At 42.1% G+C, this 26,315-nt stretch overlaps 1 protein-coding gene across 6 annotated transcripts in view; it reads right to left on the bottom strand.

Moving 5' to 3' along the window:
* The window catches only part of KCNT2 (potassium sodium-activated channel subfamily T member 2), a 366,405-nt gene that overhangs the window by 196,501 nt on the left and 143,589 nt on the right, over positions 1–26,315 (bottom strand). For all 6 annotated transcript variants that reach the window (XR_008307289.1, XM_053250672.1, XM_053250674.1 and 3 more), the window contains exon 4: positions 1,047–1,146. Coding sequence is in view for 5 of the 6 variants with exons in the window: in XM_053250672.1 (XP_053106647.1) it covers positions 1,047–1,146 (100 nt within the window). In the remaining variant the exon portion in view is untranslated. The remainder of the gene's footprint in view (positions 1–1,046; positions 1,147–26,315) is intronic.

Genomic DNA, 26,315 nt, shown 5'->3' with positions numbered 1-26,315 from the left:
TGTAGAACAAGCGCATAGCTACCTAAATACATGTCAGGCAAAAACTTGGGCTTTGCACTAGGAGAAACAATGTAAGTCAGTGTAGAATCCAAACAAACATAGAAAGTGCTATTCCGCCCACCCCTTTGGTCTAAGATTTCATAAAACCACCCTCTTGACTGTCAACATGGTCTTTGACATCTTTCACTTTCAAGTAGTACTTTAGAGAGAAGGCACAAATAGAAGAAAATATCGTCATATGCATCCTATCAACATTTCCCCTTGGAAATGTCTCACATCTAATTCTCAGAGTCCTTTCTTAACTCAGAGGAGTTGAAGGAGCAGTTGGAGTCTTCTGAGAGAGAAGGAAATCTTCTGAAGGGCTAACACAAGAAAGAAGATCAGACTTGTACACACATTTGATTTCTGACCACATAAGTTGGAAAGCATAACACACCATCATGATATATTCCATTAATTATTAGTTTGAGCATTCTCACAATGGACTAGTGTGCAAAGTAATGGTGGCTAAACACTTTTGGCAATTAACAGCGTCTTAGACTGTCTGCCAGCTCCATGTCCATGCCCTCCATTGCAGAACAGGGGGACCCTGAATTTTTTGCTCCCAGTGGCACTGTTTAGGGGGGCAAGGAGGCAAACATCACTGCTACACTGCCCATGCTTACATCTGTGCTGCAGACTAACTGATTGTTCCTCAGAAGCACCCATATCTCTGACTAAGTCATTGGTTTTGACACACTGAGGGACTGACTTGTTTACACAGTTACATTGTTCTACACAGTATGTACATATGCCAAAGACATATATTTTATTGTTGACTAAAGCCCATTGTTTCTTTGCAGTTAAATCTTGAAGATATTCATGAGCAGGTCATGAAACTTTGCTAAGATTCTTACCCACCCACACACTGTGAAATCTGAAATGGTTCTCCTGTATTTTACAGACTTTTACAGGAGTCTGTAGAATTAAAGTGTAAAATTAAAGCTCTATTAGGGGGCACAGTTTATGAAACGTTTTGAGAGACAAATAAAAGAAGGAAATATTACCATTCATGTTCCTGAGAAAGATCATCCAGGAGCACTCTGCATATATACAAGAAACAACTTAGCAGCTTGAGTGAAAAATTGAACAAGCGAATTCTGAGGCCTATTTAAAGAAAGAGAAAAAGAAAGTGAAATAACAAAAATCCATTTATTCAAATGTTAATCATTATATCGAAGCTCATCATAATTGGCTTTTTTTAAAAAGGGGGAAGAGCCCTTCTCTCAGATAAATGGAAGAAGAAAAACACTCTGAGAATATTCAAATATTAATATCTGAAGTTTTCTGCAATAGTTTTATGGAGAGAATGTTTATGGAAGCCTATAAAATATTGAACTATATTCATTCTGAATGGAAACTGCAGTTAGACCACTTAAAAATAAGATAATTGAAAGTTGGTGCTAAATCCACAATTTCATATCTGCAGACATTCGTGGGAACAATATAAATTATTTAAAAACACAGCACACTCAGTTACAACACAGTGTTTCCTTCAGAGCTATGCAATGATACAAGGATAAAAAAAATAAAGCTTGCAGGGCCCGATTTGCTCATTTGTAATTAATGGAGGTTAGTCAGGCTTCATATGGGTCAACAGAAAGATTTCCATCCATCACTGAATCAGGCACAGTTTGTATTTTGGTATGTGTCTAAAATAAGCAGAGCATCTTGTACTTTCACAAGTCATATATATGGAGCATCCATTTTAACATAACTGGTGTAAACAGACAGGTGCTTACACCAGAACCCTTTAAATATTTTTTGTGCTACTGAGACAGCGTGGGGTCACACTTAATTAAATCAAAATTTGAAGGGATGGCCCTGACTTAAAGTTCTCATTCAATCATGAACATGAAAAGATAACTTTGGTGCAATTGCTCTATCACAACCTAACCAACTGTTATATTATAGATTACATAATATATCATCTATACCATTGATTAGAGAGATTAGAGAGATTAGCATTGTATGCTATTTCTCAGGTCTTTGGGGGAAGGGTGAGACTACTAAATATATACAGGCACAGCAGTACCTGTATACTTAAGGTGAGGATTAAAAACAACATTTCATCATTGTAAGTAAAGTAAGTCAAATGTGATGTCAAGTCGATTTCGACTCCTGGTGACGACCACAGAGGCCTGTGGTTTTCTTTGGTATAATACAGAAGGGGTTTACCATTACCTCATCCCGAACAGTTTGAGATTATGCCTTTCAGCATCTTCCTATATCGCTGCTGCCCAATGTAGTACCAGCGGGGATTCAAACTGGCAACCTTCTGCTTGTTAGTCAAGCATTTCCCCACTGCGCCACTTAAGGCAGGCAAGTACAAAATATTTACTGTTTTTGTGACATGGAATGGTGATCCCCTTAACTTACAATTTCCATGCTTTTTAGAACACAAATGAATATCATAAGCACACTAACTCTTACCTTAAACTAAATGCTTTCGATATTTGAACATAAATTACTTTCAGGAGGGCTATAAAAGAGATCCAATAAACTGAAATCCTACACTATAGACTCAATACAAAACATGAAACAGTCTCCTTTACTGCATGGCTGATTTGTTTTAACAAACTTTTTTTGTTTTATTTATTATTTTTAATTTAATTTAATCTGTTGGTCATAAGAACATAAGAACAGTCCTGCTGGATCAGTCACAAAGCCCATTTAGTCCAGCATCCTATTTCACAAAGTGGCCCACCAGATGCCTCTGGGAAGCCCACAGGCAAGAGGTATGTGCATGCCCTCTCTCCTTCTGTTGCTCCCCTGCAACTGGTATTGAGAGGCATTGTGCCTCTGAGGCTCGAGGTGGCCCACAGCTACCAGACTAGTAGCCATTGATAGACCTGTCCACCATGAATCTGCTAAGCCCCTTTTAAAGCTATACAAGCTGGTGGCCATCACCACATCCCATGGCAAAGAATTCCATAGATTAATTATGCGCTGCGTGAAAAAGTATTTCCACTTCTCAGTCCTGAATTTCCCAATCTTCAGGTTCACGGGGTGAACCCTGGTTCTAGTGCTATGAGAGAGGGGAAATATTTTCTCTCTGTCTACCCTCTCCACTCTATTCATAATTTTATACAATTTGATCATGTCTCCCTTAGTCACCTCTTTTCCAAGGTAAAAAGCCCCAGATGCTGTAGCCTAGCCCCATAAGGAAGGTGCTCCAGGCCCCCGATCATTTTGGTTACCCTCTTCTGCACCTTTTCCAGTTCTACAATATCCTTCTTAGGATATGGTGACCAAAGCTGTACACAGTACTCCAGATGTGGCCGCACTATAGATTTGTATAAGGACATTATAACATTAACTTTTTTATTTTCAACCCTCCTCCTAATGATTTCTAGCATGGAATTAGCTCTTTTTTTACAGCTGCCGGGCACTGAGACAACACTTTCAATGAGCTGTCCACCACGACCCCAAGATCTCTCTCCTTCTCAGTCACCGAGAGTTCAGATCCCATCAGCATATATGTGAAGTTCATGTTTTTTGCCCCAGTGTGCATCACTTTACAGTTGCTTACATTGAACCGCATTTGCCATTTTGTCACCCAGTCCCCTAGTTTGGAGAGATCTTTTTGGAGTTCTTCACAATCCATTGTGGAGTTCACTACTTTAAATAGTTTTGTGTCATCTGCAAATTTGGCCACTTTGGTGGTCACCCCAACTTCTAGATCATTTATGAACAAGTTAAAGAGCACTGGTCCCAGTACCGATCCCTGGGGGACCCCACTTCCTACCTACCTCCATTGTGAAAACTGTCCATTTATTCCTACTCTCTGTTTCCTGTCCTTCAACCAGTTACTGATCCACAAATGAACGTTTCCCCTTATTCCATAACTGCTATGTTTACTCAAGAGCCTTTGGTGGGGAACTTTATCAAAAGCTTTTTGGAAGTCTAGGTATACTATGTCAATGAGATCACCTTTTATCCACATGCCTGTTGACACTCTCAAAGAACTCCAAAAGGTTAGTGAGGGAAGACTTTCCCTTGCAGAAGCCATGCTGGTTCTCATTCAACAAGGCCTGTTCTTCTATGTGCTTAACAATTTTGTCCTTAAGTATGCTTTCTATCAATTTACCCGGCACTGAAGTTCAGTTGACCGGTCTGTAATTTCTTGGATCCCCTCTGGATACCTTCTTGAAAATTGGAGTCATATTGTCTATTTTCCAGTCCTCTGGTACAGAGCCTGATTGTAGGGACAAGTTATATATTTTTTCTAGGAGATCGACAATTTCACATTTGAGTTCCTTCAGAACTCTTGGGTGGATGCCATCTGGCCCTGGCAATTTGTTAATTTTTAGCTTCTCAAGACAGTTTAGAAGATCTTCCCTTGTCACCTCAAATTTACCCAGTTCCTCAGCCGCTAAACCTGAAAAACTCAATTCTGGAGAGGGTATATGTTAAGTATCCTCCGACATGAAGACAGATGCAAAGTAGGGGTGTGCAATTCGGGATTTCGGGTGATTCGGCTCGGACCCGAACTGAATCACCCCTGTTCTGTTTTGTGCCCGAATCTGGGTCACCCGAATCACCCTTGATTCGGTTCGGATTCGGATTTAATCTGAATCTGAATCGATTCAGGGGGTAAAAAGGGGCCCAGGGGCAAAATTTTGGGGTGGGGTGGTAGTGCACAATGGGTAGAGTCTACCACCCCAATTTCAGGGGGATTGGGCAAAATCCTGATTTTTGGTGAATTTCTAAAGTTTTAGTGACTTTGGGGCAGTTCGGGGGCATAGCATGGGATCTGGGCAAAAGGAGTGGAGTGGGGTGGTAGTGCCTAATGGGTGGAGGCTACCACCCCAATTTCAGGGGGATTGGGCAAAGGGCTGATTTTTGGTAAATTTCTGAAAATTTCATGTCTTTGGGGCAGATTGGGGCATATTGGGGCAGAAAGTGGGGCCTGGGGAAGAATAGTGGGGTGGGGTGGTAGTGCCTAATTGGTGGAGGCTACCACCCCAATTTCAGGGGGTTTGGACAAAGGGCGGATTTTTTGAGAATTTTTGAAGTTTTAGTGACTTTGGGGCAGTTTGGGGGCAGAAAGTGGATTTGCCCCAAAATAGTGCGGTGGGGTGGTAGTGCCTAATGGGTGGAGGCTACCACCCCAATTTCAGGGGGATTGGGCAGAGGGCTGATTTTTTGAGAATTTTTGAAATTTGGGTGTCTTTGGGGCAGATTGGGGGCAGAAAGTGGATCTGCCCCAAAGGAGTGGGGTGGGCTGGTAGATAGTGCCTAATGGGTGGAGGCTACCACCCATCCCCAATTTAAGAGTGATTGGGCAGAGGGGTGAATTTTGATGAATTTATTTGTATGAGGTTTGTCTTCATAAGGTGAAGTGTGCTCAATTGATTACTTCCTCATATTATTCATAGTAAAGGAAAGTGTGAAAAAGTGAAAGTGGGGTCATGAGAGTTGTTTAATTGAAAAATAGCTCATTTGCTATGATAGAATAAGAATTCACACCTCAGAAAAAACTTCTGAGGTGTGAATTCTTATTCTATTATAGCAAATGAGATTTTTTTTCAATTAAACAACTCTCATGACCCCACTTTCACTTTTTCACACTTTCCTTTACTATGAATAATATGAGGAAGTAATCACTTTAGCACACTTCACCTTATGAAGACAAACCTCATACAAATAAATTCACCATAATTCACCCCTCTGCCCAATCACTCTTAAATTGGGGATGGGTGGTAACCTCCACCCATTAGGCACTATCTACCAGCCCACCCCACTCCTTTGGGGCAGATCCACTTTCTGCCCCCAATCTGCCCCAAAGACACCCAAACTTCAAAAATTCTCAAAAAATCCGCCCTTTGTCCAAACCCCCTGAAATTGGGGTGGTAGCCTCCACCAATTAGGCACTACCACCCCACCCCACTATTCTTCCCCAGGCCCCACTTTCTGCCCCAATATGCCCCAATCTGCCCCAAAGACATGAAATTTTCAGAAATTTACCAAAAATCAGCCCTTTGCCCAATCCCCCTGAAATTGGGGTGGTAGCCTCCACCCATTAGGCACTACCACCCCACCCCACTCCTTTTGCCCAGATCCCATGCTATGCCCCCGAACTGCCCCAAAGTCACTAAAACTTTAAAAATTCACCAAAAATCAACCGTGAACCGAATCACCCGAATTTTTTGTGCCCGAAATTCGGGTGATTCGGCTCGTGCCCGAAAAATATCGGGGGACATCGGGGGTGATTCGGTTCGGCCCCGAATCACCCGAAATTGTTCATTTCGGGCACAGATCATTCTGTGCCCGAAATTTTTTGCACATCCCTAATGCAAAGAACTCATTCAGCTTCTCTGCAATCTCCTTATCCTCCTTAATAATCTCTTTCACACCCTCATCATCTAAGGGTCCAACTGCCTCCCTGGCAGGTTTTCTACTTCTGATATATTTAAAGAAGTTTTTGTTATTCCCCTTGACACTTCTAGCTATATCTCCTCAAACTCTCTCTTTGCATCCCTTATTGTGTCCTTGCATTTCTTTTGCCAGAGTTTATGCTCCTTCCTGTTCTCTTCATTTGGGCAGGACTTCCATTTTCTGAAGGAAGTCTTCTTCCCTTTTATAGCTTCCCAGACTCTACTTGTTAGCCACGTGGCATCCTCCTAAACTTGGTGGTACCTTTTCTCCTTCTTGGCATGCATTCCAACTGTGCTTCTAGTACTGTAGTTTTAAATAAGTTCCATGCTTTCTGGAGTGATTTGACCCTCCTGACTTTCCCTTTCAACTTCCTTCTTACCAGTCCCCTCATTTTTGAGACGTTTTCTCTTAAAACGTCTTTTAAGCCTAGGTCACCTAGGATTGTTTAACAGAAGCAGGAAGGAGGTCAACAGAAGCAGGAAAGAGGTCAGCTGCTCAAATATTTTTAAGAGCTGCCTCTTAAGCATCCCTAGAGTGCAACCTCTGAAGCCTACAAATAGTTGACTCTACCACTGCCTGTTCAAAATTGCACTGACTTCCCCCTCACTCCTCTGCAACAGAATATAAGCAAAATGAGGGGTTCCTCCAGAGCTAAGTAAAACAAAAAACACCTGATTTACTTTCAATTTATTTAAATAAATTTATTACATTTATTTTAACAATTATTCATAAATTTCATTTATTTTAATTTATTTTCAACCTACTTTGGTCAGACTCTTTTGGGTCCAAGCACATAACTGTCTGTCAAAATTACTTGAATACGAAGCAGCTGTCTAACCTATGGCAGGCATGTGCAATTCCAAGGCAGGGCAGATGGCTCACAATAACAATCACCTAGAGTACATGTTAGATTCTTCACTAAGATGTGAAGAATTCACACTGTGACACCCAAATCAATAATGTTTACAACAGGGCTTGGCAACCTTTTAGAAGTAGTGTGCTAAATCTTTAAGGACAGCTCAAGATGAATTTGGCATCCCTGCCTTGCTAGCCCCACCCCCTATGTAGTCAATCCATGACATTGCTCTCCCCACCTCCCACCCCAATCACTGGCCATGTCCTGAGCTGCTGGATTTATTGTTGAGCTGCAAGTCCAACATTGAGCACTACCTCTTTTCTTGCTGGCAGTATTCAGTCCTGTCCTCCAGCCAGCACTAAGCATTGTTACTAGCCATGCTCGCTACGCCATTTGGGGTGCTTCAGTTTACTTCTTAAACGTAGCCACTTAGCCATTTTCTTCCTTTAGCCTGCTTGGAAGAGAAATACTGGCTGCATTTCAGACAAAAGTTTGTTATGATAGTTCCCTATGGTGCCTTTCAGGTCACTTTGCAAACAACTACAAATGGACTAAAGGAAATGCTCCTCTCTGATTGCATCTGAGCATAGGCAGAGAGAAATGCAGGGCAGAACCAAATTAGAGTTTAAAAGGAATGGTAGCTCTCTTCTTACCATGAAAGATATGAAGTTTAAAACCTAGAGAAAACTTTGCACCTTGTTTGCTCCCAGCTGTATCAGAAGAATGAGTAATGCCAGATGGTGCGATGTGCCCCCTCCTTCTCTGTTCAGGTGATTGCCCTCAGTAATTTCTTTATGAACATCTCTTTGACTAAAGGAATACTCCTTTAGTCAAAGAGATGTTCATAAAGAAGAGAAGCCACCCCGACATGACCTAATCAATACCCAATATTCATGCCTTATTGGAGCAACACTTCTACAATCCTAAAAACCCCTCAACTCCTACAATCCTAAAAACATTCCTCAAGGAGGCCCATTACTAGTCCCCTTCATCAAAGCTTCTCTGTCATGCCCTGAGATATGTTCTTGCCTATAAACCATGCCCCCGCCCCTCAAACATTGCACCATGCTGCCTTCTTTTGCCACATTTGCCATCCTTGTTGTTCGAGCACTCACATGCACCCTACCATCAGACTCTGCATCCCATGCAGCCTGGGCGCACCTCATTGCTTGCTTCATGCGGATTGCTGGCTAGATGCAGCTAATTATGACAAACGGCTTTGTTTTTTCTCTTTCTTTCACTCCCAAGCCTCTATTCCCATTCCTGCATTAAAGCTAACCAACCCCTTTTAACTTTCTGTACCCCTACTATCCCTCAATGAAGCAAATAGTTGTTTTCAAGAACGTGTGTTTACCCTCTTTCATTCCTTCCAGTGCATCCATTCCATGGTCACACTTCCTCACAGGATTTTAAGTAGTGATAGTCGTCGTCATCATCTTTATTTTGGTCAAAAACCAGATAGACTTTAAGATTTTATTGCTGTTGATTGGTCTGCACCCATTTGACGCTAACGTTCCCCACTTTAGCAAAGCATAGCTACGTACCCTCATAGCTGACACGTGTCCATGCAGACCTCGTAACAGCACCACCAGATGATCTTTCTTTCTATCCTTTAACAAACGTTTGTGCTTACTCCGTTTTTGGAACAGACAGAGCACCAAAGTTGGTTGCTGGAGAGGTAAGACAACACCCCCCTTGAACCACTACAATGCCCACTGCCTGCTTCTGACTGGCATGTCACTGCTTGAGGTAGCAAGCAGTAAACTTCCAGGATCAGTGGTGGTGGTCTCCTGGCTATGCTAGCTGGCTCTCTTTTGCACACATGTTCATTTTTTCAGAGTACACAGAGGGAGAGCCAGCCAGGCACAGCTGGCACAGCCAGAGAGACCTGCATCATCGATCTGAGATGTCCACTGTCTACTACAGAGAGCAGCAATATGCCAGCCAGAGGAAGGCAGCAGACATTATAGAAGTTGGTCTTCCGAGCAGTATGAGTGCAGCTCAAAATCATTTTGCACTCATGCCAAACCCCTGATTTAGAAACACATTGATTACTGCTATGTTATCACTCACACTGATGGTAGCAGGGAAACTCCCAAGAGGATGTCACGACCCACATGGACACTGTCCTAAGCTCTGCAGCAGAGAAAGAAATCATTTGCCAGAGAGGAAGCTGTTTTTTCCAACATGTTTCATCTGCTGAAATTATGGGACAGGAGTGGGTGTAACCAAGCTACCAACCAAGAGTCCACAACTGGAAAAATCATGATTTCTAAATGAATAAATTACTGAAGCTGGTGGTCATCTCCCCACCACATATTATCCCTGAGATGAGTGACTAGCTACTCCATTTCTTAAAGGGTAGAAAATTGGAAAGAAGTCAAGAGGTAAAATCAAGACACAGCAAATATCATTATTTGTTTTTTCTCTAAAAGTGCCTAAAAAGCCACATAGAAGAGAAAGGAAGTTCCTGCTGGGATTCATCAGATCCTGTCTTTGACAGGCCAGGATCACGTTGGCATTCTTTCTATATACTATTCTCTTATTCACTGTTTCCTTTACATTTTTTAGCAAATTCTTCCTACTCTGTCAATAGTGCCATCTGGCAAAGGCAACTGACAAATGCTAATGACACCGTAAGTGATCAGGAATATGTGCAGTTAGCACCTTTGCATGGTGTGTTCAATGTGTTTGAGGTGCAATGTCCTAAACACTGTTGATTTTTCCTTTTGAGGCCACATCAGTTACAATCATAATTCCAACAGGAGGGGGGTGGGGTGTCATCTAGAGCAAACTGATAATCTTCAGTTTGGAAAAAGATTACACCCACATCTAAATAAGATGTACCTAACAAGGATTCATACAACTGATAATAAGGATATGCACATAAACCATTTTAATTTCAGAACCCCATTTCTTTTTAATACTTATTTTGCTGCTTTGTGGGATCATTGGAGTCCTGTGCTGTTCATTCAGGACACTCCAATGGGTTCCAAATCAATTTCAGAATCCTTATTCACTTTAGGATACGTTTAAAAATCTGTGCTTTTACTTCCTTGCAATAGTCATCTTAAATACCCATACTGCCCTAGGACAGAGCTTCGTTCTGTGGCAGAATGGGTATTCAAGGACTGCATACTGAAGCAGATGGTCTGCCCTGATGGATGAATAGAACTGTCCACCTCTCTTCTCATTAGAGCTGGACAGCAATCCAGTGGGGTCATGGACCATATATCTGGAATGACCATTACTTACTACAGCCCATTTCAACTGCTTACCTGGATGAAAATCCTGTTCAGTAGCAGAAGAGTAGCCAGGCACATATCCACCTATCATGCTTGCAATGTAAAATAAATAATGGGGACACTCCGTCATCCATGCCCACTTGTGCAGAGGCCTAAATCATGCATTTCTGACCTGCTTTAAAGACAGCACTGTGGTATTCAGATCAACTATGGGAGCTGAAGCAGTGAGGTAGACAACTAGAGTGCAAGTGGAGGAAAAAACTCGGCACGAATCTGATTGGGCACAACACAGAGCCCATTTGAAGATCTATGCTCTGGCAGTGCGGGCAGCAAAGAAGCAGTTCTTTTCTGCCAGCATTGCTTCCTCAAATTCATGTCCCGCTGAGTTGTCTAGGGTTGTGAGGGGGCTAGTATATACCCCTCCCCCTTGAATTCCCCTTTGGAACCATCAGTCACTCGCTGTGATGTTTTTAATGACTTTTTTGTGGATATAATCTCTCATATTCAGGCTGAGCTGGATTCCACAGTTACTGCAGGGTCTACTGTGAAGGTGTCCAGCAACTCCTCTTATGGGATTAGATTGGATTTCTGAGGAAGTGGACAAACTGCTTCCGACTGTGCATCCTACAACCTGTCCTCTTGATCCTTGCCCAACTTGGCTTATCTCATCTGGTAATCATATTATCAGAGAGGGTCTGGTAAATATTATAAATGTTTCTCTGGGGGGGGGGCAGGATACCTCCTTGTCTTAAGGAAGCTATTATTAGACCACTTTTGAAGAAACCTGCATTGGATCCCTCAGAGTTTGCTAACTGCAGACCTGTTTCCATCTTCCATGGTTGGGCAAGGTGATTGAGCAGGTGGTGGCCTCCAGGCAGTTTTGGATGATGCAGATTATCTAGAGCCATTTCATACTGGCTTCCGTATGGGCTATGGGGTTGAGACTGCCTTGGTCAGCCTGATGGATGATCTCCAACTGGCTATTGAAAGAGGGACTGTGACTCTGCTGATGCTTTTGGATCTCTCTGCGGCTTTTGATACCATTGACAATGGTATCCTTCTGGATCATCTGAGGGAGATGGGATTGGGTTGCACTGTTTTACAGTGGTTCCGTTCCTACCACTCTGGTAGATTCCGGTATCTCTTGGAGACTGTTGTTTTGCAAAGTGAGAACTAAAGTGTGGCCACAAGGCTCCATACTGTCTCCAATGCTCTACATGAACATGAAACCGTTGGAAGAGATCATCATGAGGTTCCGTGCAGAGTGTTATCAATATGCTGATGACACCCAGATCTACTTCTCCATGTTGACCTCATCAGGAAATGAGGAAATGGCATATCATGAAATGGCATATCTTTCCTAAATGCCTGCCGGAGGCAATAATGGGCTGGCTGAGGGATAACAAACTGAAGTTGAATCCAAATAAGATGGAGGCAAGGGCAGAGCCACCATTGAGTGGATGGGTTCAAAGAACCTGGGTCACTGCCCATCAGGGGCTGCGCCTAGCGCCCGACACACCTTCTGCATCTGACATCAGACACGGGGGGCATGGCTTAGCTCTCAAACAGGACCACACGGCCCCATTTGGGAGCTAAATCGGCCAGCACTGCATTCAAAGTGCTGCCAGAGCAACTCTCCCTGCCTTTTAAAGGATGCAGAGAGCATTTTAAAGGCAGGGAGAGCTGCTCCAGCGATGCTGCGAACACAGTGCTGGTTGATCTAACTCCCAAACATGTGGCCCCATTTGGGAGTGAAACCATGCCCCCGTGTCTGGCATCAGATGTGGGGGGGCATAGCTAGGGGGGCTGCAGCAGTGGCAGAACCTGGGCCACCACTGGCCTGGATGGAAGTACTGACTGTGGGGGGTCGGGACCCAAGAGATGGTTTAGATTTGCCTGTTCTGGGTGGGGTTACACTCCTCCTGAAAGAGTGATCCTCAACCCAAAGCTCTCCCTGGTTTCTCAGGTTGAGGTAGTGGCCAGGAGTGCTTTTTATCAGCTTCAGCTGATAGGTCAGCTACATCCATTTCTAGACGTAAATGACTTTAAAACAGTTTTACATATGCAGGCTCGACTACTGTAATGTACTCTATGTGGGGCTGCCTTTGTACGTAGTCCAGAAATTACAACTGGTGCAGAATGCAGCAGCCAGATTGGTCTCTGGGACAACACAAAAGGACCATATAACGACGACTTTAACTGTACTGGCTGCTGATATGATTCCAGGCGAAATACAAAGTGTTCATTATTACCTATAAAGCCCTTAATGGCTTGGGTCCAGGTTATTTAAGAGAGCACCTCCTTTGTCATAAACCCTGCTACCTGTTACAATCCTCTGGAGAGGTCTGGTTATGGTTGCCACCAGCCCGTTTGGTGGCAACCCCAGGACAGGACTTTCTCTGTGGCTGCACCAGGGCTTTGGAATATGCTCCCTGCTGAAATAAGACCATCTCCTTCTCTGTAAGTTTTCAGAAAGACCCTCAAGACTAACCGGTTCTCGCAGGCTTTTAATTTTAATAATTAATTAATTTTAAAAATTTGTTTTTATGCTATTGTTTTTATTGTGCTTCGTAGATTTTAATCTGTGATTTTTATATTGTTTTAAATTTTGTACACTGCCTAGAGATTTATATATCAGGCTGTATAAAAATATGATAAATAAATAAATTTCCCTTCAAAAATTCTTAAAATTATATGAAATACTATTTTATATCATAAAATTATTTTAATCATTTCATCCTGTTTTATGCTTGTTGTACTGTATTATATACACCGCCTAGGAACATAGGAACATAGGAAGCTGCCATATATTGAGTCAGACCATAGGTCCATCTAGCTCAGTGTTGTCTACCCAGACTGGCAGTGGCTTCTCCATGATTGCTGGCAGGAATCTCTCTCAGCCCTATCTTGGAGATGCCAGGGAGGGAACTTGGAACCTAGATGCTCTTCCCAGAGCAGCTCCACCCCCTAAGGGCTCACACATCAAGTCTCCCATTCATATGCAACCAGGGTGAACCCTGCTTAGCTAAGGGGACAAGTCATGCTTGCTACCACAAGACCAGCTCTCCTCTCCTCTCCACCTAGGGATGCACATGTCTAGCGGTATATAAATTAGATAGATAGATAGATAGATAGATAGATAGATAGATAGATAGATAGATAGATGGATAGGACATTCAGTTCAGCCCTTTGGGCTTATGAGCATTCGTAAGCAAAAATTGTGCTTCATACATTAAATTATGAGCACAGTGGAAGGGAAACACACATTCATTCCTCCACCACGCTGACAGAATCTTTGGCTGAGTAAGCATCTGAAGTGGGTCTCTCTTGCCAATCCGTGGAAGTGATAAACATTTAGAGAACAGATAGACTCATATCTGAAGGCATTCAACCAGCCATTGTGAGTGAGGATTTGCTTTGTAAGGTAGCCTTACTGAACCAGGATGGTCTACATTTATTTTGCAATTCTTTGCTATGGCTTGACAGTTACTTCCTTTGACTTCCTGGCTTGAAGTCAAACCACTGGACGGTATTGTGCTTCTCATGAAGTACCAGTGCTGTTGCACTGCAGCCTAATGCAGCCTCCACGGTTCGTGAAGGGAGGCAATTTTTACTCATCTTCCTCTTCCACTGGAAGTGCTCCATGAGACCCAGAAGTAGATCCCTGAAGGCTGTATGACCCTTAGAGATCTTCTTCTGGGTTGCTGGAGTATTTCTGGAGGAAGGGGAAAAGGGTGATCAGCAAAATCAGCCCCTGCAATTGTGTGCAGTATTACTCAGTGGCAGTAGTGTCTGTGCAGCACCAGATCACAAAGTGCTGGTGCTTTGCTAATCTGCATGTAAGATACTGAATAATCTTTGCTCCTATTAAAAACCTAGATCTAAGGGAGGAGGAGTGTTGGACACTTTTTAATTCTTTAATCTCAAACGATTAAAATAAATAAAATGTATCCAAAATTGCTTTGCAGACCTTAAGGCAGACCCAAAGACGCACACTGTTCTGCTTTTCCCTTTACTTTGTGACTGCCTGTCCCATAAAAACCTTATTGCTGCTAGCCAATAATAATTAAATCTACCTTTGTCTGTGTTACTGCTTGATTTCCCATAAGCTTCCCATAGCACAATTCTATGCAAGATTTCTCAGAAGTTCCACTGAGTTAATATGTAGACTTACTCCCTAGTAAACATGTTCAGGATTGCAATCTTTTAATACACACACTCAACACATGCCATATACCTTGGAATTCAAAAAATAAGGTTGCAAATCCATTACCTAGATATTTTCAATTATATGCCAAACCTAATTAAGAAAAGGGCCCTATTTCCTTAGAGAAATGAGCTGAAGAAGCCTTCAGGGACAGCTTGAAGGCATTCATGATAATTGAATTGTATGAGTTCTGCATTCAGCAGGTGGTGAGAAATTTCTTTTAAACACATACACACACATTCTGTATCTCTTGCTGAAAAAGGAAAAAAAAGACATTTTCTTACCTCTGCTGAAAATTAATTTTGGCTTGCTGTAACAAGATATATCTGCACTCAAGCAGGTAATTCAAATCAAGAATGAAAAACAATTTATATGAAAATCACAGGTGCAATGTTTTTAATTACAATGCCTAGAATTGATTTTGGAAGAAGAACATATATGAGCGTTTGAACTTTACAGGATAATCTGTTTCAAGAAAGCATAGCTATTTCTGACCAAGATAAAATATTTCATGCACATTTGAAACAATAATTTTCATAGCTTGCAATACCCTTATGTTTTACATATTAAGGTCATTCACACAACTTTCTGCTGGGCCCGGCCGGGGGTGGGGTGGGGGCAGAAGGCTGGAGAGCACCTACCTTATCCCCAGACAATCCAGGTGATCGTAGCTGAGTGGTCATGCACCCATACAACTGGAGCTGCCGTGAGTGGCAGTGTTCTGGAGACTGGGAAAATCCATCCCAGCCTCCAGATATCCCGCAATGCACCACACAATGACTGTGATGCATTGAGGAATTCCCCCATGGGCCGGGTGATCTAGGTTCCTGGTTCTGTGTATGCTCGGTCAGCGTGCAGCCCAAGCATTCACACAACCCTGTACCTGGGTAAAAGTGTGCACTCGTGACCTTTAACCCAGGGGAAAGCCTGGGGTAAATTCCCGGGCTACCCAGGGAGACATCGCTGGAATCAGCCTCAATCCTGATGCTTCACACAAGCAGCCCTACCCAAGTAGGGCTGCCCAAGAGTGGGTAGGGCTTCAGGTATCCACAGCCTCATTGGATGCCATATCCCTGAGTTTAGAGCTTCTAATGTAAGCAAAATTCTGCATGTGTACAGGATGGACTTTTTAGCTTAAGTCTGTTTACTGTCTAAGTTATAGTCACTAATCGGAGCTGAGAGCTAAGCAAAAACCCTCAAAGAGGGTTTTTAAAGCTCCAGGGACAGAAGGAAAGCACAGAAATGTTTCCAAGATTTGGAAAGAAGCTTCCCGAAATCCAAGAAGTCTGGAAATAATTTTTGCATTTGCTCGCTAATCTTATGTCTGTTTACATTATACTCCAGCTCTCTTTTAGGAAGCTCTCCTGGTTTGTTTGGCTTATATTCAGATCTGACCCTAATTTCCCAAGCTTCAAAAAAATTGGGGTATCATATATATATTTCTTGTCCTGGGCCTAATGCTACAAATTCTTCCATACATAGCTTGCAGTAATACTTCCCGTTTCTACTTCCAACTAAGAAGGAGTACATTAACGTTGTCATTAACTTCATTTCGCTTGAAATTACAGCCTACATTTTCTAGCTAGTCAATGCCTACAGATTTCTCCAGTGCCAAATGTTCAAGTATCTCAAGGATTATCATGTTTCATATCTATATGTTATTTATTATTCTATGTATACCACTCTGGAAACCTTTGTTTAAAAGTGGTATATATATAGTAGTTATTTATTTAGGCATTCAGAATTTGTATTGCTTATATATTAGCCAAAATCTTCATAAAATAGCTCTCTATTTTCACATCCATAGTCTTTATCTCCTAGGCTTTGTTCTGATCCTCACACTAGTCTGATAATCAAATTTTTACTAGATTCATCTGAAAATGTTTAGATGTGAATGAGGCAGGGCTGCTATGGACAAAGGCAAATATTGACAGGTGATTCTATAAGAGTTGGACATTCGTGGGTGTAACTGGGAGGACAGCCAGGGCACGTGCCCTAGGATCCACTGGTAGGGGGGGGCACCACGCCAGTGCCTGCCACCCCCACCCCATTGCCCACCTGCCCAGCCTCAAGGCCCCTCAGCCACTTGCCCTCCTGCTTGCCTTGTCCTCTGGCCTAGGATCGAAGCTGCCTGCAAAGTGCAACACAGCTCCTTCTCTCCCCACCTGTCAGCTGATCGGTGGGTGGGCGGGGCTTCCAGAGAGGCCTCCATGCAGGCCTCCCTGAAGCCTGAACTCGAGTAGGCTGGCAGGCCCCATGCAAGCAAGGAAGGAGGCAGGCAGAGTTCTCTGCAGCAGACCCTCTGCCCAGGCCGGCCAGCCCAGCCTTTGCGAGGTAGAATGTGAATTCCTTTTTGTGGTCGTCCCCCCCACATATATAGGGATCTGCTTGCCACAGGGCTTTGATATGTGGGTTGGTGGGGAGACTGAGAAATCTCTGAATATTTAATTTAAAACAGATTGGAAAATTTGCTGGCTTTAAAAACAAAATCTAAAAAGCCCTATAAGTGGCTTGCTTCATGGCAGAAAATTACAAAAACTTCTGGAACAAACAATATTCATTCATTCATTCATTCATTCATAGATGCACTTATGTTGAAGTTGTTTTGCAACCCAGAAGGTCTGAGTGAGAACTGTGAAGCATGTGTTGTGCTTTTATTTTATTTTATTTTTCTTGTATGTGAACTGCTCCCCAATAAATCATAGGGACTTCAGGGTAAATCTGGCCAACATGTGAATGCAGCACCTCCATTCCAGAGGAGATGTGTGTTAAAGGGCTTTAAAAGCCTCGTGTGAAAAACCTCCTGGAATCAAACTTTACTGAATTTGTTCAGATTTCTGAGAAAACATACATAGGCTCACACTGCATGGTTGACAGTCTCCTTTGTTAATCTGCAGCGAGGGGGCCATTTTAATAATTAGTGTTTCTAGTGTGTTCTAGGCATTAAAAGTAGCACAAATATACAGTACTCAATGTATATCACTATATCTTGTGAAGTGTACGTGTGTGTATTCAGTGAAATGTATTTCCAGGCAGCATACTTATTTTGAAATATCAGACTTAAATCCTTGAGGGCCTGTGGTGTGTAGAGGCTCTGGACGTTGAGGGGCTGGGGGCCCATTTTAAAATCTTGTCTCTGGGCCCATTCCAACCTTGCTATGCCCCTGGTGGAACAGATACATATGTATTGATCACTACACATGGATTTCTGCACAACACCTGCACAGAAGAAACTTCCATGTAGAAAATGTGTCTCTTGTAAATTGACCCTGAATTTTCCATCCATGACTGGGATATCTGAGAGTTAGAGTCAATAATAAAAGAACAGCACACTGCTTGTGACAGGAAGGGGCAAATTTTCTTAGTCTGGCAGGGGCTGGTTTTGGCCCTGGCAGAACTTGGCTGTCTGCTCCTGTTGCAAATTCCTCTGTCTAGTGTGGCAAACTAATGTATCCTCCTCCCTCCTGGTGTCAAAGTAAGCACTAGTGTGGTGAATGCACATATACCCCATCATGAGCCAACAGTCATCACAAGACAAAGGCTGGCAGGAATAATTCACTGGTTTATAGGCTCCCCCCGCCTGCCCACGCCACCTTCTTCTTCCCCTATTTTGCTAGTGGCTGTTTGGGCAGGTGATCCTCTAGGACAAAGTCATGTTTTTTTTTAAAAAAAGCATGAGATGAGACAGAAAATGACACTTGGAATCCTCACATAATTCCTGACTGTTGTTCTAAGTCTTTTACAGAGATGGCTCATGTTTTCAGGTTTTGATCAACACCCATGTCTAGATGGTACAGTGTTCTAGTATAGATGGTACAGTGTTCCTTTTAACAGGGATTTCCAGATATTGTTGATTACAAGTCCCATCATCCCTGTTTGGACAGGGGCACAATTTCAGTGCTTGCCCTAGGTGCTATTTTCCCTAGATATGCCCATGTAGGACATTTCAGGGCTTGATTCTCAGACCTGCTAGAATTGTAAGGTCCTGGAGAGCTCTTCAGGCACATAAGGGTACAGGATTATAAAGCATAAGGCCTCTGATTGGCTGTCAGTACAGGTGGACCTCGTTATCCACAGAGGTTCTGTCCTTGCAGATAAATGCAGGTAACGAAACCACTGATAAGAAGGCATTAGAGTCTATGGGATCGGGGGGGGGTAGGTTCCCAGACTTGTAAAAATCACTTTAAAATGTACCCCCCCCCCAAAAAAAAACAACCCAGTGAAAATGGGCCAAATACAGTGCCCTACCATTTCCCCCGTGGTTTTTCATGGTCTTGCATGAAATTTTGGGGACTTGGGGGTCCTTCAGCAGTCCAATGATGCCCCCCCCAAGTCCCCAAAATTCCATGAAAAATCATGGGAAATTTTGCTTTAAAAACAACAACAAATGAGTCACAAAATGGCTCCTCTTTGTATAATGGTGACCGGAAATAACCTGAGGTCATTTCCAGCCATCTAGGTATGTGGGCTTTAACCCTTTTGTGTCTACAGATAATGAGATCAGGAAACAGTTGGCAGGCCACAAATACACGAAACCATGAATAGTGGAACTACGTATAGTGAGGTCCACCTGTATGAAGCCTTTAGATATGCCAAGCCAGCTATAGTTACTATGTACCTGTCATTCTGACTTTGCCAAATCAACAGAGCAGCATCTCTTACTCCAAACTGAAGTCTTCAGTTTCAGTAAGCAACAGCAGGGGCCTTGGGCTGGAAAACTCACATTCCAGGTCTAGATTTGGGTATGGCTGCCCAGGCAGGAAGTTAACTGACCCAGGAATGGCTCTCCCAGTGGCCATTCGATTTTTGGACTCCATCACAGTTTTTAGAAAGCTTGTTAAATCTTGGCTTTTTATCCAGACCCTTACATAATTGTTTCTATTGCTGCTTCTGTGTGTTTTACTCACGCATAGTTTTTATGTTTGTATTGTATAAGTTTTAAATCAGATTTGTTTCATTTTTTTTGCTTAATATTTTTAATTGCCATTTTTATTGTATGTTTTTAAACTTTTGTAAACCGCCTTGGGATTATTTTTAATGAAAGGCAGTATATAAATATAACAATTAAATAAATAAATAAACCCACAAATCAGAGGTCTAGTTAGAAAAGGAGAAGACAGGCAAAACATGTCAATGCAATGCAGCTGCTTTGGGAGGCAGAACAGGTGAGTTAAATCTGCAATGGCTGCACACTGCTTGGAAAGCAAACAGGGAAGATTAACTCAAGAGGGCAGTTCTTCTAGGTTGGTCACTATAATTTAGATTGTTAGAAGAAAACGTCAGGATAGGGATTTCTAGAGAATTCAGACAAACTTTGAGCATAGCTGGAGAAACCTATTCAAGAATATGGATCTCCACTAGGTTTCCAAGCAGAACTAGATTCTTGATGATATAAGCACTTTAGCTGTGCATGGCATTTACCAAAAACAGGTCCAAAGAGGCTCCACTTCTACTAGTAAAACTTAAGAAAGAAATGGGAAAAGAGGAAATAAATCTTTGTCTTGCAGCTTTGCCTGGGCTGGAATTATGAGGTTGGAGATTCTCTGGGTGAGAGAAACTCTGGGCAGCTAGATTAGCTACTTGAAAGGAATTGAAGGGCCCGAAAATAGTGATTTCAGCTCAGAGATTCTCAGGATTGGGAATCTCTAGGACTCATCTACTGAAAGTACACTCTATCTGGGCTTTCAGAGGGCTGGGTGGTCAATGAGGATCAGGGTGGATGCAATCCCTGGGAAGAGCGATGGAGAGGTCAATTCGTGGGGAGTTTAGTGAGTTGCGCAAAGCTAACCAGGGTGTCTTGCAATTGAGACTGGCAGCAGCTCATCCAAGGTTGCAGGCAGGAGTCTCTCTCAGCCGTATCTTGGAGATGCCAGGGAGGGAACTTGGAACCTTCCGCAGGCAAGCACGCAGGTGCTCTTCCCAGAGTGGCCCCATCCCCTAAGGGGAACATCGTACAGTGCTCACACACATAGTCTCCCATTCAAGTGCAAACCATGGTGGACCCTGCTTAGCAAAGGGGACAATTCATGCTTGCTACCACAAGACTAGATGGACCAATGGTCTGACTCAATATAAGGCAGCTTCCTGGGTCCCATTAATTTAAATGGGAATACTCAGTGCTAATTTTCAGAAACCTGTTAATCAAGCTGAGTGGAGGGGTGTGCTGAGCCAGTCAACCAGGAGCAGAGGAGAAGGGTCTTTACCCATCCTCCTCCCGCTTCTGGAGTGGACGCATTTCTGAGGACCTGTCAGCTTCAAGCTGACAATCCTCAGAAGGAGAACACATAGCACAACTGCAGTTTGGGAAGGAAGGAGGAACACTCTGAGAAGCCCCTGGTAGACCTTCAAGTACCCCCAGGAGTACTAGTAACCCTGTTAGGAACCCCTACTCTAAGGTGATGTTTCCCCCTCTGTGAGCTATTCACATACTCCAGTTTGCAGGTCAGGCAATAAATGAATTTTGAACCGGTTCAGCACTCCAGAAAAGGAGCACTGAACCGGTTCCATGCACATCCCTACTCGCATCTGGTGGGTTGTAAATGTGCTAACTTTTAAAGTTAATATCATTTTAATTGGGTCTTGTTATTACTTAATTTTTATTGTTTTTATATTTTATCTGTGTTGCTAATTTTGTGAGCTGCTCTGAGCAGTAGTGCACAGGGGTATTCATATTTTAACTAAATAAATGGCTTAATGTGGCAAGCTATTCATATGCATTAGTTCGTACAAAGTTATAGAGTTCTGTAGCAATGTGGAGTCGGCCATTTCAGTGGTCATACTGAATAGGGTTGCAAGGAGTAATGCTGCAGCTCCGCACCCACCCTTTTTAGTAGTGCCGTTGGGGGGAAAGTGGAGGGGCAGGGATGGGCAGGTAAGAGGCACCCTCCCTGACCCCTTAAAAGGACCCCCCCCCCCGCCCTCCCAGGAGTGCACGGAACCGATTCCATGCACATCCCTAGACATGGGCAAGAGATAATCATAAGTGAGAATACCATAGGCCAGGGTAGATAATATGTTTTGAATTGAGGTTGATACAAATTTAATGGTCAGGAAAAATAAAGGATATTTAACATCAGGACAGGAACAAAGAAGATGTATTCTACAGTCCTCAAAAACCCAGTACTAGCACTGGGAATAATCAGCACTGGGTTAGGGAGTAATCAGCACTTAGTCATTGGGTTTGACTCAGACTGATCTTATTGCATTTGACTTACTGTAGGAAGATTAATCTGGACCCATGGCTGGGTTCCCATCACTTATTGGCAGACAAAAAAGACAGCTGCCTACCCCACCTACTATAAGACTGGCAGAGTTTGTAGGATACACTTCCAGAAATGCTCCATTGGCTAACATATAGCAAAAGTCTCAACAGATACCCGGAAAATGACTCAGGATCCCTCCAACATAGCAAATTTTAACATTTAACTAAGGGAATGGGAGAAATATAGTAAAATTAAATTCTTACTGTGGCACTGTGCCTAGATCAGTTTATTTTTAGAGATAATCATGGTCATATATTAAATGAATGAACATGTGACTTTTTTTTAAAGGAGAAGAATTCTGTACCATTAGGCACTACTTGTCAAACTCTAAAGTGTATTCAGGGTTATGCACACTCTCTGAAAACACAGAAAAAAGGTACTGGACATGCAGCTCAGCATTCACAAGAAAACCACAAGAAAACACACACCACAAAATTCACACCACCATTCTTGTGGGGTTGTTTTTTTAAAAACAGAACAGCTTTGTTCTTATACTTTATAAAGAAAGTGGAATGCCAGAAGCTAGAGGGGGTAACTAAATAAGATTTCCAGTAGCCAGAGAAAGGACCTTCACTAGCCTGCATAGCTCTTTGGTTACCGCTTTGGCCAAAAATGGAATCTTGCATAATTTATATAACACATATAAATTGCAAAATTCAGTTTTTCTTGGTGGTTAATTGTATAATATATATACAAATGTAGAAGCAAACCAAACCAAGAACTCTAAAAAATATTGAAATGCCCAACACAACTCAATGTATAAACTATAATATGAACATTTAATAATGTCGGGGTAACAAAATTTCTATAAACATTCTTGTAAACCTGAATCAGTAAAACAGAGACCTATATAGATAGATATGTCCTTCCCAAATAGGGTATCAGATGAAGTTCTTCAAGTGATTCTTCAAAAATGATTTTCTTCATAACATGCCATGTCATATTACCAAACATAATAAAATGCAGTTCTTAGACAGAATGGAAAACTTTTCCAAGTGGAGTGTGAGATGGAATCAGAAAATCTTCATGGGAACACATATAAAATGTCAAATTCCCACTCCACCGGTTGTCATGAAATCCAGTTCTTCAAATGAAATGAATGTCTTCTTCAAGTGCAGTGCCAAATAAGATCACATATGAATCTCCATGATAACATTTAAAAGGCCAGAAACATTTAAACCATACATCTCCCTCAGTGGCATATATCAACTGTCTATATCCAATATTGTTTTCTATATGTATCTTCATTTAGTCACAGTATTATTTATTTATTTATTCTTACACTTATATCCTGCTCTTCCTCCGAGGAGCTAGAGCAGTGTCCATGCTTATTTTTATCCTCACAACAACCCTGCGAGGTAGGCTGAGAGATACATGACTGGCCCAGAGTCACCCAGTGAGTTTCATGGTTGAATGGGGATTTGAACTCAGGTCTTCCCCATCCTAGTCCAACATTCTAACCACTACACTATGTAGTACTCTGAAAAGAGTCGAAGGAACTACTGTGAGTAAATGAAGATACGTACAGATACCCTGTTTGGGAAGGATATATCCATATTGGAGTCTATTTTACTTATTCAGGTTTACAAGAATTGTTGTAGCAATTGTGTTAGCCTGACATTATTAAACATTCACATTATAGTTTATGTATTGAGTTGTGTTGGGCATTTCAATATTTTTAGGGTTCTTGGTTCGGTTCGGTTATAATTGGTAGAACACTATAGCATCTGGTGTGTTCCTAACAAATGTAGAAGTGCAATAGACAAGTGGCTTAGAATACAGGTGGCCCTCATTATCCATAGTCTCGGCACCTGCGGTTCCACATAACTGTGGTCAGGCAATGAAGACCCAACCTTGTTATTTGTGGATACATAAAGGGTTTTAATTCCCCTATCTGCAGTCCCTAAGTGGCCGGAAATGACCTCGGAGGTCATTTTGCTGAACAGAGCCATTTTGTGGCTCTTTCTTTTTAAAAAAATCCCACATTTTTTTGTGGGAAAGTTGTGGAATTGAGGGGGGGGCATTGCTGGACAGCTGGAGACCTGCAGAGCATGGCACAGTACATTATTCCCCTAATTGCTTTTGTGCCCTGCAGGAACCTAACCCCCCCCCCCTGCAATTGTCATTGACTTAAGGTCTTGTTATCTACGGAAATTGGCAGGAATGGAACTCCGATGGAAATCGAGGGTCACCTGTATATGAAGGCACCTAAAATACAGTCTGGGAAGTGCCAAGACACAGATAATTATGTGTCACATCTCAGATGCAGATAAAGGTAACTGTTTTAGGTTCTATAATGGTCCAGAATCTGTTTACGACTTCAGAATAGTTCACAGATATACACCATGTAACCAGAAACAGATTAATAGTAGACCACAGTCCTATTCAGACATTATGTCGTATACCAATGTATGTGTGCTTGTACATGTTTTTGGTGTGAATTGTTGGAAGTGAAGGACTTTGCGCTGTCTCATGTCTCAATGACAGAGGGGGACAGACTAGTGAATCAGAGGGCTAGAGAGGTCAAGGCATTGGTCATCCCTTCTCTACTGCTCTGACACTATCCCTTTGGTATGTAGATTGCTACTCTTAGTGACTAATTTCCTTCCTTCCTGCCTGCCACTTCCTCTTCCTCCTTCTCTTTCCTTTCTCTCCCTTGCAACATGCAAGCTCCTCTCTCCCTGCACCATGCGTGCAGAGATGCATCCGTCTGCATCCAGCTAGCTAGCTAGATTAGAGATACTATCTCTCCACTTTACTATCTAGAATGGAGTTCACTAATAAATACTCCTTATATTGATTTGAAACTATGAACTGGCTCCAAGTTATTTTGCTCTCAGCATACACACATGCCTGGTCAGACTCCGCTGTGTTGTGCCTCTGTGCACTCTGCTATATTAGAAGGGTATCTCTTACCAGAGAGAATTCCCAACATGAATGACTACATGAGTTCATTTTAAAAGTGAACTTGGATGCAGGCCCTTCAAATGTACAGTGCAGATAGGAAGTTTACCATGAAGTTTCCCAGGTACCTTGGGTAAATCACTATTTTCCATCCTACTAGCCCACCTCACAAGATTGTTGGGAAGACAAGATGGGATGCCCATCTGAAGTCCGTCAGATGGACTTTTAAACTTCATTCTCCTATTTGTTTTCTCCTTAAACTTCCTTGAAAAAATCATGCTTTTTCAACAACTTGATTTCATTTAGGGTTTTCTCTTTTTTTTTCTCTTTCCCATGCAGGTTGCCAATCAACCACCATATGCATTCATATCACATTTCCCAACTACAGTGTTATGAGAAGAGCCTCTGACATTTGTTATTTAGTTATATCAGACATTTGTCCCCAATTAGTTAGAATTTTGATGTGCTGTCATTATAATTTCATTCTATTTTATCATCATAAAAACTGCAGTAATTGTAGTCTACAATCTGTTTCTGTATTTCAATTCAAGTTCATTTATCAAGATTAAGATTTCAGTTTGTTGAAAGTATAAAAAATAAGTACAATATATTTAAAGATGTATACAAGAGGGAGGAATACCATCGCAATACAAAAAACCATCACTGATATTATTAATTCCACTATTTGCTGAACAAAGTTGTAGCTTACTACTGTTTTTATCCTTCCAACGAGGGCCAAGTATTGCAGAGGTTTTTGCTGTTTAGATTGTCATTTTGCAGATCTGGCTGGATGTAAACTAAAGAGGTATCCTTACAAATTTAGTTAAAGATTAAAAGCCAAATAACCAGATTCTGAAGAAGGAAATGTAGTCTCAAGAGCAAATCAAATTCCAGCAAGCAGAGTTTTAAAGTTGGCAAAAGTTTCCTTCACATAGAAATTTAAACAGTTTATTTACAAGCTGAGCAGCTAAGATGACTATTATTGCCCCATTCATCTAAATACTGTTCACATACTTTTTCTGCATTTATAGCAAATAGGTATAATAAAAGGAAACAATTCATGAATCAATTTCCCCACATTCCCCTATAGTCTGGGGTTTATCACTCTGTAACTTAGATTGCAATTCTATGCACACTTATTTGAGATCAAGTCCCACTGAACCCAGCAGGATTTACTTCTGAGTAAACAAGCATAAGATTGAGCTGCATGTTTCCTGATTTCACTATTTAATTCTTGCAAGATTGATAGGTTAAATGTAGAGATGTCACCAAAGTTTGCTATGCTCAGGCCTGACAATTAGCTTTGGTAATTCTTCAAGGCTTGCTTTAAAGGAGGGGAAAGTGTGAAATAAGAGTGGGAGAAGACCCAGCTGATAACTCCACTGAAGATCTCCACATAGTAAAACCGGGTATGGGGACAA

The sequence above is a fragment of the Hemicordylus capensis genome, chromosome 4, assembly GCF_027244095.1.
Source record: "Hemicordylus capensis ecotype Gifberg chromosome 4, rHemCap1.1.pri, whole genome shotgun sequence".
NCBI classification, from domain to species: Eukaryota; Metazoa; Chordata; class Lepidosauria; order Squamata; family Cordylidae; genus Hemicordylus; species Hemicordylus capensis.
Note: the sequence above shows the minus strand (reverse complement) of the source record. Positions and strands in the feature narration are given on the sequence as shown.